This window comes from Pseudonaja textilis, chromosome 1, assembly GCF_049901715.1.
Source record: "Pseudonaja textilis isolate UNSWEBS1 chromosome 1, rPseTex1.2, whole genome shotgun sequence".
Classification (NCBI taxonomy): domain Eukaryota; kingdom Metazoa; phylum Chordata; class Lepidosauria; order Squamata; family Elapidae; genus Pseudonaja; species Pseudonaja textilis.
The window spans coordinates 326,405,189-326,420,773 of record NC_141990.1 but is presented as its reverse complement, the minus strand read 5'-3'; the positions used below and the strand labels follow the sequence as shown (position 1 = coordinate 326,420,773).

The following is a 15,585-nucleotide window of genomic DNA, read 5'->3' as shown; positions in this document are numbered from 1 at the left end:
GAACTGTGTTGCTAATTTAAGAACCGCAGTCATTCACTTAACAAAGGTGGTGAGAAAAGTCGTAAAATGGGGCAAAACTCATTTAACAAATTTCTCACTGAACAGCATAAATTTTGGACTCAACAATGGTCGTACGTTGAGGACTACCTACAGCTAACCCTTGCCTTACAACCATTTGTTTAGTGATTGAAAAAGTGACATGACCGTTTTTCACATGACTGTTGCAACATCCCTACGGTCAGGTCAACACATGACCAAAATCCAGGCACGTGGCCACTGGCACAATGGCAACTGCATTGTTCTTGGGTCACGTGATCACCATTTGTAACCTTCCCAGCCAACTTCCAACAAGCAAAGACATTGAGGGAAGCTAGGTTCACATAATAACCACAGGAGTCACTTCGTGATGATTCACAGTGGCAAAAAGGGTTGTAAAATGAGACGCCACTCACTTAACTGCATTGCTCAGCAACTAAAAGTTGGGGTTCAATCATGGTCATACATCGAGGACTACCTGTATGCAAAAACCTAGGTCTCTGGAGAAGAATCTACTGGAAAAGGTGAAGGAAAAAGGACAACCCCGCAGCAAGGGTGATGGACCCCCAGTGGCGATGGGGGCACCGTGGAGGCCCAAGTTAGGGACAGATAATCCTGGATAAAATCTATATGTATATAAAAGAGAAATACCACTCCCGCATCATCACAAAATCTCCAGAACCGTAAAACCTACAAACTTGAAATTTGGCACGTATCTTCCTCTTGGCTTCTAGGTGCTCACTAAGAAAGAATTTTTCAAAATGACCATCAGAGCATTAGTATTTCCTATATTATTATTAACACGCCCTGATGCTAAGAAGTTCTACTCCCCCTCCCCACCTGAAAACGAATCTGTTCCACATGCAAAACACAAGCAGAGGAGAGGAGTTTCAGTATCACAGCAGCAAGCAGCTTTAGTAGAGAACAGTTGAGCTAAGCCACGCCCAGGCTCCTTGCTGTCTCCTTCTTGCTCACACATCAAATACTGATTCAGTTTGCAAATAGCCCTCAACTCTCTCACACACTGACAGGACGCTAGCCAGATGAATATCGATGGATGTTGGTAGGCAGAGGCACAATTTTTCCTCCTTATTTTCATCCCCCAAAACTAAGCCCGATCATATAGTTTCGTAGCGAAGCACGGGTATCGAGCTAGTCCACCTATGTAATCGCTGAGAATGAACATGCAATTAATTGATGACACATTATCAAGGAAAAATATCACTGTATTTTCCAGAGATATCTCAGCAACCTTTTGGTCGCAGATTTGCTCACTTTTTTTTAGTTTACATGGGGGGAAAAGGAGAAACACCATGTATACAGCATTGAGTTGCACAAAAATAAATAAATGTATAGATGAAGGAAGGAAGAATAGATATAACAACAAAGCAAGAATGTCTCAGCTCCTTGCATCTGATGTTACTTTTAAGAATAGTTGTAATCTCCTTCCAAGCTATTTGCTATGGTTGGTGTTAAGAGCCTTTCCAAATAAAATTAAAAACAAACAAACAAACAAACAAAGAAGAGGCATCATAGATCTCTTGTCTTTGACCCAGAAGAAAATTAGGGTGCATATGATTCCCCACTTTCTGCATCTTCAAGCTGATTCCTTAGCAACTAGTCGGAGGACAATGTGATAATTCTAGGAAGTCCAGTTTGTGAAGCCAAACTTGTGCAAGCAGTTAAATGGACACCCTTCCCCTCAACATATGAAGAGAAACTGAACTAAAAAAAGGGACAAGGCGACAGAATCCATGGATTGCTCCTCAAAAAAAAAAAAAACAACAACCCAGGGTTCATCTGACTTGTGTCTGCTGGATCACTAGAAGAACCATCAAATGAATGCTCAGCTTGAGGGGTGGGTCGGCACTGCCTGGGGGCCAAGGTCTCAGCAAGACGTCCACTCCGATTCACGGAGCAGCTGAACTGATGCTCCTCCTCTTTGCTGTTATTTTAATTTGCCTGACTCAAATCGTCAGAACAAAAGAGTCGCAAGGAAGCCCTGCCTTGCCACTTCAGAATGACAGTGACTTCCAGGCATAAGGAAGAGAAGTGGTAAAACTGCCCCGCCTTCTTCCTGGCACATGCAAGCCGGTCAGTTAGGATAGGTAGAGATGGAGTGAATTAAAATCTTGCGCCAACCAAGCTGGATGTTGCAACCAACATCTCAATGCTAACTTAGCAAACTAGCAGGATAATCGGCTATATTGCATAATTTATGCTGGTGGTTTTTTTTCCACCACCCCCCGGGAATGGGCCTCTGCAGAGCAGCTTATTTCCAATCACGAGAAAACTTTTTATCTTCACCCTCACAGAGATTTTAGCCAATATTTTAGTACAGGCGGACTTTGACATACGAGAGTTCATTTAGTGACCGTTCAAAGTAACAATGGCACTGAAAAAGTGACTTATGGCCATTTTCCACACTTCATCCCCACGGTCACGTGATCAGAATTCAGCTGCTCGGCAAGCGGTTCATATTTATGGCGGCTGCTGTGCCCTGGAGTCATGTGAGCAGCTTTTGTGAACATCTGACAAGCAAAGTCGAGGGAGAATCCAAGTTCAACAACCGTGTTACTAACTTATCAACTGCAGTGATTTACTTAACAACTGTGGCAAGAAAAGTTGTAAAATGGGGCAAACTCACTTAAACAAATCTTTTACTTAGCAAAACAAATTTTGGGCTCAGTGATAACTCAAGGAGTACCAATACAAGTTGTCCTTGCTTACCAACTGCCTTATGCAGCAAACAGGTTGAAGCTACCTTGGTGTTAAAAAAACAACTTTGTGACTAATCCTTGCATTTATGACCATTGTGGAGTCTCAGTCCCATGATCATCATATATGCATACTTCACACCCGGCTTGCGACAAGCAGTTAATATGGAAGGCAGAATTAAGAAGTTGTAGTTATATGATTTTCCACTTAGTGATGAGGTCATTTTGCTTAATGACCAAAGTGGGAAACAAGGTCATAAACCTATCGTGCTCCCATGAATTTCCACTTAGTGACTCTGGCAGGTACAGACCAAGTTGCTGGTCCCCATTGTGGTTGCTAAGCCAGGCCTAGGTGCTTTATCGACCCTTTCAAGTCAAACATGACTACAAAAAAAAGAAAAAGATGGATATTGCTGAGTTACACCTGAATTCTGGCCATGTAAGCTAAGGCTGTTGGGAACTGTAGTTTAACTAGTTTTAGAACTATGGATTTTCCTTCCCTCGACTAGAATCTTAAGAGAACAAGAGAAATAAGTGAGGAGGGGTGTGGTGGAGGAGAGAAAGACTCAAGTTGTTAAACCAGTAGTACACACAAGCATTTGGCCTCTGAGATTCCATCAAATGGTGCCCACACAGTTTCAAATACATCTTGGCACACTTTCTCAAAGAAAAGGTTATCAGGACACTGAATGGTATGTTCAGCATCACCTTAAAAGTCTTAGATAAGCGTGCAGGGCCATTTTGCAACACTGCTTTTCACCCTGGCTACCCAGATGTCTCGGAAAAAGAAAAGAAGTGTGACTTGAAGGCAACCAATTCCCACAAACAGAGCTACCTGGTCTCCAAATCTGGGCTGTTCCTCACGTATACCAATAGTACACAGGCTCCTACTCTATTTACAATGTAAAACACCTCTGGAAAATGTGGGTCGCTTGTGAAAACTTTCTACCTACCCACCAGTACATCTGAGGAGAAATCTGAACACCTCCCCTTCAAATACACAAAAAGAGGAAGAAGATAACTTATTTGCAAACAGGAAGCAAAAAAAGAAAACGCCACTGCCATTTTTCCTTTCCTCCCAAAATCAGAGGCATATCCAGCACAAGATAAAATTGTGCATAATGAAAAGTAGCTGGAGGGTAGGGTGGGATGATACAAATTCACACACACACTCTTTCTGCCTATATATATATATATATCTTATATGTGCTTCATCAGTATAACCTGCCTACCCAGAAGAACAGGTTGACCAACTATCCTCATTTTTAATTCCAATGGAATTATTTAAAATTCTGACTGTCAAACATGGACTGGCTAGTTAGCGTGAGGTATTTTAGAAGGCTGTTTTAGGGTAACAGGACCTAAAGTGGCATGAACTCAGGTACCAAGACCCCAATCTAAAACCAAGACCCCAATCAGAGCTCACTGTCCCCCATCAGCACAAAATCTGCATCAATTCTTTTATCCTGAGGTTAAATGCTTAAAGAAAAGCAGCGATACAGGTGGCCCTTGACACATATAGCCATTTATTTAGTGACCGTTCAAAGTTTATGGCATTGGAAAAAGTGACTTATGACCTGGTCCTCACACTTATGACCAGTGCAGCACCCCTATAGTCATGTGATCAAAATTCAGCATGTATATATGACGGCTGCAATGTCCCAGGTTCATATCATCGCCGTTTGCACCCTTCCCAGCTGGTTTCTGACAAAGGGGGAAGCCAGATTCATTTAATGAATGTGTGATTCACTGAACAACCAGAGTTACAGAACTTAATGACTGTGGCAAAAAGGTGATAAAATTGGATGCGACTCAATAACCACTTTGCTTAGCAACGGAAATGTCAAATACCTGGGAAATCAGGAGATTAGGGCAATTCAAATGAGTATATAAAGATTTATTGCAAGCTTAAGCTCTCTACGAGAATCTGGCCAACTGACCATTAAGAAAAATGCAGGGAAGACAAGGCAGTCATCCAGGCGGGTTGGACTTGGATCTCTTGCGAGTGTGAAGGGACTTGTGACTTATGACACGTTTGGCCCTTGCCTTGGATTCAGCCTGGTCACCTCCCACAGGAAATTATGAACCCAACTGTGGTCATAAGTAGAGGATTATTTATATAGCAATAGCACTTAAGACTTATTCTTCACAGTGCTTTGTAGCCCTCTCTAAGCAATTTACCCAACAATCTGGGTTCTCCTTTTACTCACCTCGGAAGGATGGAAGGCTGGGTCAACCTTGAGCCTGGTGAGATTCGAACTGTCGAATTACAGGCAGCCAGCAGACGTAGCCTGCAGTGCTGCACTCTAACCACTGCGCCACCATGGTTTTATATTCTTGAACGTGGAGCTTTTTGTAATTTGGGCAGTACGTCCCCTCAAAAGCTCCCATTCTTTGGGCAACATGACGTGTGAATAGATCGCTAGGCAGAGGCCTACAGGACTCAGCACCGCTCAAGGGAAAGGCATGTTTTGTTTCTCGGAAATTTCCAACCGAATGGCCAGCATCGGCTTCCCCACTTTATAAATATGCTGGGACTGCAGTTCGTTCAGTTCCCAGCCAGAATGGCTCCTTGCTCATTAGATTGCAGAGAAACACAGCCACAAGGTAAGTCCATCAAAAGTGTGATTGAAAAGCTGGTGGTTTCAACATGCAACACCTTTGCTAGAAACTGACGTGTCAGCAGGTGCTGGCGTGAAGGGGGAAGGGACAGGAATAATTTAAGGCCCAGTAGGCACACTATCGAATGCCTTACATACGAGGGCCACCGTGGGCTTTTGTGACATGGTGAAGCCTAAGAGAAACCATGGAGGACAGGGGCTTACATCAAACTCAGTCTTTCAGAGTTAGTATGAATTACTTTTTTTTTTTTTGCACCTACCAAAACATAAAATAGCTTTGGCTTTCCTTTACTTTGCTTGGTGAAAAATCGCCCACCAGCAATTGTCCAAACAATATGGGTCTCCCCCATACTCAATATTATTTTAGAAATAGATGTCTGTCTGTCTCTCTCTACACACACACACCCATATTTTTAGGTGCATAAGTAATACTTTCCCACCCACCCAAAAGTGGGAGGAAATGTCTGTGTGTCTTATACAGCAAATGCTGCCAAAGCCCCACCCACCCGACGGCCCCCACCCTTTGACCTCAGCCTCCCAGCAATTTGCCTCCTTGCAGCAAACAGCCTGGTCAAGTTCAGCACAGCCTGATTTAGCACAAGCAGCTAACTGTCGGTTGGATCTGCCTCCCCATGATCAGCTATTTCAGGCTGCAGGGATCGCCATAGCCTATTGCCATCCCGTTATCAGCCTCTGCGCCCCCCCCCCCCCTGTTTTCAGCCTCCACGTACTCCATTTTCGGCCTGTTCCAATCCCTGCCACCTAAAGGGGCCGAAAATGGGGTACGCGGAGGTGCCAACAGGCGATGATCCCTGCAGCCTGAAACAGCTGATCGTCGGGAGGCTGATCCAATTGATAATCAGCTGCTTCCTAGAATCAAGCTGTACTGAAGCTGACCAGGCTGTTTGCAGTTTATTGCAAGGAGGCAAATCAATCTATCTATCTATCTATCTATCTATCTATCTATCTATCTATCTATCTATCTATTTATTTAATATTGCTGCCTATTCGCCCATGGTGATTCAAGGCAGCTTACAGAATGTAAAATCATATTTTAAAATAAAAAACAATAAAAGCTAACGAAAAGAATCAACCTACAAAAAGAATCAATTAATAAAGTACAATAGAACAATATCTGGAAAAAATAAATAAAAAAATCACCCCTAATTCCCACCCCCTGCCCCAACGACAGCAGATCACGCGAGCTCCATTCTGCTCTGGGTTCCCCAGGCCCGCTGGCAGAACTTTCCGGAAGAGTATCAAGAGAGGGGGCCATTCTAATCTCTGGGGGGATGATGTTCCAAAAAAGGGAGCCACCACGGAGAAGGCCCTTCTTCTGGGTCCCATCAGGTGTATCTCCCTCAGGGATGGGACCCACAGCATTCCCTGCCTCCTTGCTCCAATGGGTTGGGTAGATGTGACTGGCAAGAGACGTTCCCTCAGGTAACCTAGCCTTTAAGCCATGAAGGGCTTTAAAGGTGACAAATTGCTGGGAGGCAAAAAAAATTTCTTCTTGTCTTCCTCCTCAAAAGCTAGGCGAGTTTTATACTTCGGAGAGTCTTATAGTCCGAAAAATACGTACACATGTTCAATTGAAACTTTCTCACCCTTCCCCAAAATACAGGTTTGTCCTCAACTTACAACAGTCCATTTAATGATCGGTCAAAATTACAACGGCATTGAAAAGAGTGACTTCTGACTGTTTTTTATATTTACGACCACTGCAACATCCCCTTGGTCATGTGGATCAAAATTCATATGCATGGCAAATGACTCATATTTATGACGGTTGCAATGTCCCAGGGCCATGTGAATACCATTTGCAACTTTTTACCAAGCAAATTCAACCTATTTTCACTCAACGACCATTTAATAATGTAACAACTGCAGTGACAAAACTCACTTACCAAATGTCTCATTTAGCCACTGAAATTTTGGACTCAATTGTGATCGTAAGTCGAGGACTACCTGTATTGTCTTATTTTCTTCTCAGTGCGTTGAGTGGAATTTCTCAGTGTGTTTGTCAATGTCTATTAATTAATTCATTTATTAATCTTCATTTAAATTCCACTGTTTTTCCAAAGAGTTCAAGACACCAGTCCCTTCTAAACCATCACAGTCAGTTTGTCTTCAAGATTTCTGCCAAAGGAGTTTAGGGTCCAAATCACTCAGGTAAGTTGAAATCTAGTGTTACTTGGCTCTCTAAGTAATTCCATCTTACAAACCTGTTTGTTATTTTACACCAAATTGTAAGTCTTCAATCCACAGTGATGCTATATAGAGAGCCACTTTGGCCTAGTGGTTAAAGCAACAGTCCGGAAAGTCGGAAACTGTGAATTCTAGTCCTGACTTAGGCATGAAAGTCTGTGATTCTCTCTCAGCCCAATTCACCTCACAGGGTGGTTGTTGTGAGGAAAACATAAGGAAGAAAGATTAGCTGCCACCTTGAGATATTTATAAAAATAATAAAGACAGGATTGATTGATGAAATAAACAGTATTATGTATCCCTCTCAGCTCTGAGCAATATACAGGTAGTCCTCGACGTAGGACCATAATTGAGCTAAACATTTCTGCTAAGTTAGTCAGTTGTTAAATGAGCGTTGTCCCATTTTACGACTTTTCTTGCCACAATTAAGTGAATCATTGCAAATTAGTAACAAGGTCGTTAAATGAATCGGGTTTCCCCATTGACTTTGCTTATCAGAAGTTGGCAAAAGGTGACTTCAAGACACTGCAACCATCATAACTATGATGAACCAGTTGCCAAGTGTCTGAATTTGTGTGTGTGTGGGGGGGGGAAACACTGAAAAATGTTATTTATGTCTGGTCCTTGCACTTATGACTGTAGCAGCAACCCCACGATCACGTGGTCAAAATTGGGGCGCTTGGTAAACTGGCATATATGTATGGTTGGGGTACCATGATTCCAATTTGTGCCCTTCCCAGATTGCTTCTGGCAAGCAAAGCCAACGGAGGGGAAGCCAGATTTGCTTAATGACCGTGTGATTCACTTAATAATCATGGCAAAAAAAGGTTTTAAAATTGGGTGTGATTTGATTAACAACCCTCTTGCTTAGTAACGGAATGCTGGTCTCAACTGCGATTGTAAGTTGAGGACTACCTGTAACTCCCAAAAGGAGCAGACTTATCATGCAATGGAATCCAGTTAATGCACAAATTATTTTTTTGGGGGGGTGGGGGGTGGGGATGGGGAGAGGCAAGGCAGAGATTTGCAAAGCAACTATTCAGGGTAATTAATACAAATAATATTTCCCCATTGCTTGCATTATGCTATTTTTGTTTTCTATTTTATCAGAGAATCTTAGGTAGAAACAATCTCATTGGAGAGGGCCTTGCAGGTCAATTTATAATTAGATATTTGGGAGATCAAGGCCAGCACTTTGTTTAAGCACAACTAGTCAAAAACTCCTAGGAAACTTTCTGGGTACAATAGAAGTGGGGAACTATTGGTGCTTTATGACTTGTGGACTTCAACTCCTGACTGGCTCAGGAATTCTGGGAGTTGTAGTCCACTAGTCATAAAGCATCCATAATTTCCCACTCTTGCAGTACAAGAAAAATATTGAATCCTGTTTGTCCCTCAACTTCCAAAATGCCAAAGGCAAACCGTGTCTTAGACATGAGAAAGTCCCCCTGTCCTCTGTTCCAACCAACCCTCCCCTTCCTCCAGAACGCTCCTTCGGTTCCCTTTCCAACTTGGACTGGCACACCACTTCAGTCTTTCGTTTCTCCAGATACATCCCAGTCCTCATTCATTTCTCCCCAAAGTTTCCCCAATGCAAACGTATGAGACAGGAGCCCGTGTGCTTGGTTAACTGCATAAGCAAAAGCAGTTGAGTCAGCAGCGGTTATAGAAGAAATGCTGCTGGGAAAAAACAACCCTAAAGAACCGAGGTTGTTAAAACTCAATAATGGAGCAATTATTAAAGCAATCTAGCTAAAAAAAAGAAAAAGAAAAAGATGTGACAAGGAGTTCCACCGATTCCACGATGAACCAGATGCTTCCTTCAGTTTCCTGTCTTTTGGTTTCTATTATATGCCAGCATATTTTCTGTCTCTCCCCTCCTCCCATCGCAAAATGCCTGGACAAGTGAATGAGAGGCACAGCCACTTGCTTCCTAAAACTCATTTATGATTGCTTACCTTTTTGAGGTGCTCATATCCACCGGCTCATCTCCCGTCTGAACTTCCACTCTGATGGTTGCTTTCATCTCCCCTCCTTTCAATAATCCTTGGACTTTACTAGATCCAGAGTCAGTCTTTAGCTTAAGGTCCCCCCCTTCGGAGTTGGCCTCTGGGCCCCCCAAAAGCCCCTTGTCCATTTTCATTTTTTTACAGTCCACGTCGTTTTGGGTGATTTCCCGTTCAAGTGCTCGCTTCTGACTTCGTGTCCTGCAAGCTTCCTCCGTCATTATGGTGCTCTGGAAAAGTAGCACAAAGAGGTGGGGGGGGAGTGGAGAGGGGAGGGAGAGAGAGAGAGAGAGAGAGAGAGAGAGAGAATGAGAATATATATATATATTTAATAAAGTTTTATTTGGGTTTTAACACATACAAAATACAAGTAAAACATCTTTTTTTGAAAATAGCATGGTCCCGGGTTGAACTTCTTTATACGGACACAAAGCTCAATTTCATGCTCTGAGAATGACAGTATATTAACAGGACACCAACCGGGTGCCGTATATTACCACATATAGGGCAAATCAAGTTGTTCACCTCCGATCCCTTATACTCACACTCCCCCTTCCCCCATCACATCCTTAAGTGGAAATCAAAATAATCAAAAGCCAAAACTGTTTGGGAGGGGGGAACAGGTGCAAGTCTGCCTAACTTCCCATAGGAAATCTGGAGCACTTCCTTCTGACAACGCAGCTTGTTTTGCCTATCATTTTAGAGACCCAATTTCCTTTAAAGTTTTATTTCTTGTGAAGTGTTCCAGAGTGAAAAAGTCCCTCCTATTTTAAGAGGGCCCGAGGGGGGTGGCTCCTTCCCCCCCTGCCCCATCAACTCTTCCTGGCTAAAAATGAGAAACTTTTAAGCTGATGCTGAAAATAAGGCACCTGATCCGGCAACGTCCTTAAAAACCAGGAGCTGGCTTACTCTTCCCATCCCAACAATTTTAAGTCTCGGAAAGTGCTCCGGGATTCTTAGGAATCAGGTGGGAATCGGGGAGGTGTTGAAGGGGAAAAGGGCTTTTAAAAAGTTTTGTTTGGGATTATGCACTGGGAGAGAGGCCTGCTTCTGACCAAGCCTCTCCAACCCTACCTGCAAGAAACACACATATCTGATGGGGGTGTGGGGAGGAGAGCTGAGTCAGTTTGTGATCCCATGACATCACTGGATCTACACATGACCCTTTCCCAGGATTCAGTCGGAGACACAAAGCACTTTCCAGAAAACCGGTCTGAACTGGTTCCAGACAACAAGCTAAGTGTCGTTAACCCTAGCGGAGACACCATCTTGCAGTGCTGGCGTGGTGCTGCTGCGGCATCTGCTGCAGCTGGCATTCCACAACAGAAGTCCTGGGGACCATCCCCTCGGCTCTTCTTAAAGGGGCAGCGTGCTTTGACACCAGCAAGGCAGCAATGGCTGCCCGGACACCAGTATTACCACTTCGCCAGGGAAAGCCACTTTTTTTGGGGGGGGGCTGGGGGGAAGTCCCTTTAAAAGATAAATAAATAAAAATAAAAGTAAGCTGAAAAGGGGAAAGAAGACTCCAACTCAGAATTAGGAGGAGGAAAGGGGCAGTGAGACTTTTTTGGAGGTGGGGGTGGGGAATTGTTGGCAAAGGCAGTGTAACTTTCTCAGTGCAACTGCGAGAAAAACCAGAGAAAGTCATAGGTGGTGGTGGTGGTGGGTGGGAGAAGCCTTGGAAAGTAAAAGAAGACATATTTCAGGAGAAAACATTCCAAAGCGAAGAAGGCAAGAAGGCTTTTACTTGCAAGACATTTCAGTTTTGAGTTTTCACTCCGTGCTACTCCTTGCTCCTCTTTGAATTCTATACATCCCACCCCCCCCCAAAAAAAAAAACATCGTAAGGCCAACAACCTGCTGAAACAAAATCATCGTTTATTTTCTGTGCTACAACAATTCAGCAAAAGCATCCTGAGAGAATCTTGGTTTGGAGCTAACGTATTTTGAGGGCCTTTGAAGGTTTCAGACTGTGACACCCTGGAAATACAGAAAGTCTCTGCCCATTGACGATTTGACTTTCTGAGGAAAAATATGTGAGGAAAACCTACATTTCTTTAATTCTCCAATTATGGCATATGCTATTCATTAGCGCACAAGGGGCATAAACCATAATATGGCCACAAGAGTCTTGGGTTAGTCAGCGTGGACGTGCTTCACCCGAAGGGATATTGTACCGCTTTTTAGTTTGCAACTGCTACACAGGCCTAATAACCTCTCAGTTCATGTGTGACACATGTGGCAGCAGTTCAGATAAATAAAGGCTATTAGGAATTGGTAACAAATTGTTTCCCACCTGTCTTCCTCTCTGAACATTTGTCTGCAGAGCCCAATCTTGTCAAAACTGATTGGTATCTGGTTTCAGACAGATGGGGTTCTTCCGTAAATGTTTCCAGAAATAGTAAAGACTAAACCAAGATTTTGGGCAGGCAAAATCCAAATAATCAAACTAATAATTTGTGCATTGACAACATTTCCACCTGTCAATTACCAAGACTACATTGCTTGGATCTAAACATATAAACACCCTAATATATTTTGATATTCCAGTTTCTTAGAAAGAACTTGAGGCAAATGAAGGTCAATACCAGCTAAATAACTGGCAGCTGCTATTTTACATAGTTGGTTTATAATGACCTCTTAATTTTGAAGAACAAATGTACGGGGGAATCAATGGAAGCTGCCTCATTGGTCCACTATTTTCGGTATTATATTATTAGTAGCTGGATACCAGTGCTTCACTACGAACTATGTGATCTGGCTTAATTTTTTGGGAGGAAAATGGGGCGGGGGGAATCTGCCTCTGCCTACCAACATCCATTGGTATTCATCTGGCTAGCGTCCTGTCAGTATGTGATAGAGTTGAGGGCTGTTTGGAAACTGAAACAGTATTTGCTATGTGAGCAAGGAGACAGCAAGGAGCCTGGGCGTGGCTTAGCTTAACTGTTCTGTACTAAAGCTGCTTGCTGCTGTGAAACTAAAACGGAAACGGAAACTCCTCTCCTCTGCTTGTGTTTTGTATTTGGAACAGATTTATTTTCAGGTGGGGAGGAGGAGTAGAACTCCTTAGCATCAGAGCATGCTAATAATAATATAGGAAATACTAATGCTCTGATAGTCGTTTTGAAAAATCCTTTCTTAGTGAGCACCTAGAAGCCAAGAGGAACATAGGTGGAAAATGTCAAGCTTGTAGGCTTTATGGTTCTGGAGATTTTGTGATGATGCGTGAGTGGTATTTTGCTTTTATATATGATGATGATGGAGGAGGAGGAAGAGGGGGAGGGGGAGGAGGAAAGGAAGGAAGGAAGGAGGGACGGAGGGAGGAAAGGAAGGAAGGAAGGAGGGAGGGAGGGAGGGAAGGAAGGAAGGAAGGAAGGAAGGAAGGAAGGAAGGATGGGTGGATGGATGTTGGGTTCATACACTACAAGACGAGTGTCCAATCTTGGCAACTTTAAGACATGTGGACTTCAATTATCAGAGCTGGCTGGGGAATTCTGGAAGTTTAAAGTCGCCAAGGTTGGACACCCCTGCACTACAATATTCTTGAGTCCCCAATGTGAAATGAAGATACAACAGAGACACATTTTAAGGCCTTTCTGGAAGGCCAAAAGAGTAGTGGCAGACCTCATAGTAGCCAGTTGTCCTGGAGCACAGGCACTATGGCAGAAAAGGCTTTCTCCTAGACTCTGCTAGCTGAAATTCCTTGGCGATGGGATCTGTAGCAAGTTCTTTCTGCTGAAGCAAGTGGAGCAGGTCAATGACACTGGGGCAAGCCAGTTCCCCAGAAAACCTGTTCCCAATGCCATGAAAGGCTTTAAAGGTCATAACCAACACCCCAAATTGGATCCAGCAAGCAAATGGCAACCAATGCAGCTTGCAAAAGACAAAACAAACTCCATAGGGTAATTAAGCATAATTGAACCACCCAGTCATTATCTGACTGCCCTGTCCAGAATCTCTCCCAAGCCCTAACTTAGAGATGGCCAAAAACTGAGTGTCAGAGTTTTACCTCCACAGTTATGGTGCCTCGTTCTCATTTTGCATGAATACATTTGCTACTTAAGGATGACCGGGAAATGTTTGGATGTAGAGAGAACGATAGGAAACACTCAAGACCCTGATGGAAGTTAGAGGCATGCAAGTTAGAGATAAGAGAGGGCGTGGGACCAACAAATAAAATTCAGAACAAAGATAAAGATGGTTCAACAGGGATCCAATTCTTGCTGAATTCCTAGCTAGTAAATCAATCAATTTGTTTTTAATTGGGGCATATTTTGCCCAGAGTAAGGAGCCTTTTACCAACAACAAGAAAGAGACTGCAAATAGCTCCTAACCACTGATTCTCCTTCTACCCTTCTTAAACCAGGGATCTCCAATCTTGGCAACTTTAAGACTTGTGGACTTCAACTCCCAGAATTCCTCAGCCAAGGTTGGAGACCCTGTTTTAAACCTCTATGTAGTAATGATACCCTAACTTAAGTTTTTACTTTGTACATCTCAGCTTCCAGCTTCCATTACACTAGAGTCAAAAAAGAAAGCTTCATCCCAATATAATGCTGTGTACCCAGTCTTAGTCCACATCCAATTTGGGGCAAAGAGAGTTTTCATATAGGAACAATATCCTTGAGACACAATTAAACCAGCAGGCTATAACCCTCCTCTTATATACCTGCTGCTTAGCAGGGTTCTTTATTTCCTTATTATAGTAATTTGTATACCACCTGCAAATGCTTCACCGTTCCCTGGGGGCCATAAGCCTGTGGACATCTCCTTTGTATGTTAGCAACCCACAACTTGATGCTTTTAATATAGTCTACTCTGACTCCCAGAATCCTTAGGCATAGCTGGCTATCGATTACAGATAGTCCTTCACTTCTGGCCACAATTCAGCCCAAAATTTCGGCTGCTAAGCAAGACAGAGGTCAAGTGAGCCTTGCTCAATTTTACAGTCTTCCTTGACACAGTTTTTAAGTGAATCACTGCAGTTGTTAATTTGGTAACATGATTGTTAAATGAGTCTGGCTTTCCCATTGACTTTGCTTGTCATAAGGTTGCAAGAGCTGATCACATGATCCCAGGACGCTGCAACCATTATAAATATCACATGACTATTGGGATGCTGCAACAGTCGTAGTATGAAAAATGGTTGTTACTTTTTTCAGGTCCACTGTAAATTCAAAACGTCCCTAAACATATCTTTGTAAGTCAAGGACTACCCATACTGAAGCCCAGCTTGGGGAAGACTGCTCTACATGGATCAGAATACCTGTCAAAGAGCCAGACAGCTTCCTGCTAACAACTTCTTTCAACTCATTACTGTTTGTTGATATCATCCATTGCAGAAGACTGGACTGTGAATGCATAGTTTGTGACTCACATTGTATATAACATCACGGACATTAGTAGCCCACTTGCAACACAAACATATGTGCAGGCACACCCCTTTGTGATACTGGGAAATTGTTCAGATTTTGCTTGGTTATCCTCAAGTAACCTCTAGTCAGCCTATGAAATCCTGCTTCAGCAGGGGGGTTGGACTAGATGATCTCTAAGGTCCCTGCCAACTCTTGTTATTCTGTCCTCTCAGCCCAAACACAGAGCATATCAAATGTCTGTTTGACTTGATAAGACGGGTAGTACTCCAAGTCATACCCATTTTTGTTTGTTGATTTGTCCATCTTAAAATATCATGAGTTCAAAGTAGGCCACTTACATATTCTAGTTATTTTTTGTATGGAGAAATCTACAGCTTTGATAAAATTATTTCACCGAGTTACTGGGAGAGAAATCTCAATTCACCACAGGCAACCAGACTGTGATTTAGACTTTTTTTTCAGTGCTACTTTTAACATTTTACTATTTTCTCGCCTTATAAAATTTATGCATACAAACAACCTATCACAGACCACTTATTGCCCGTGCTCCAGCCCTGGAAAGCGCCATTTGCATTGGCAGCCCCCAAATGTGTTTAGGACCGCCCCTCTCCCTTAAAGAAAA

At 43.0% G+C, this 15,585-nt stretch overlaps 1 protein-coding gene across 27 annotated transcripts in view; it reads right to left on the bottom strand.

Annotated features, from left to right (window-relative positions):
* The window catches only part of GATAD2A (GATA zinc finger domain containing 2A), a 107,193-nt gene that overhangs the window by 24,809 nt on the left and 66,799 nt on the right, over window positions 1-15,585 (bottom strand). For all 27 annotated transcript variants that reach the window (XM_087920848.1, XM_087920906.1, XM_087920936.1 and 24 more), the window contains one exon: window positions 9,541-9,818. In XM_087920848.1, the coding sequence (XP_087776974.1) occupies window positions 9,541-9,818 (278 nt within the window). The remainder of the gene's footprint in view (window positions 1-9,540; window positions 9,819-15,585) is intronic.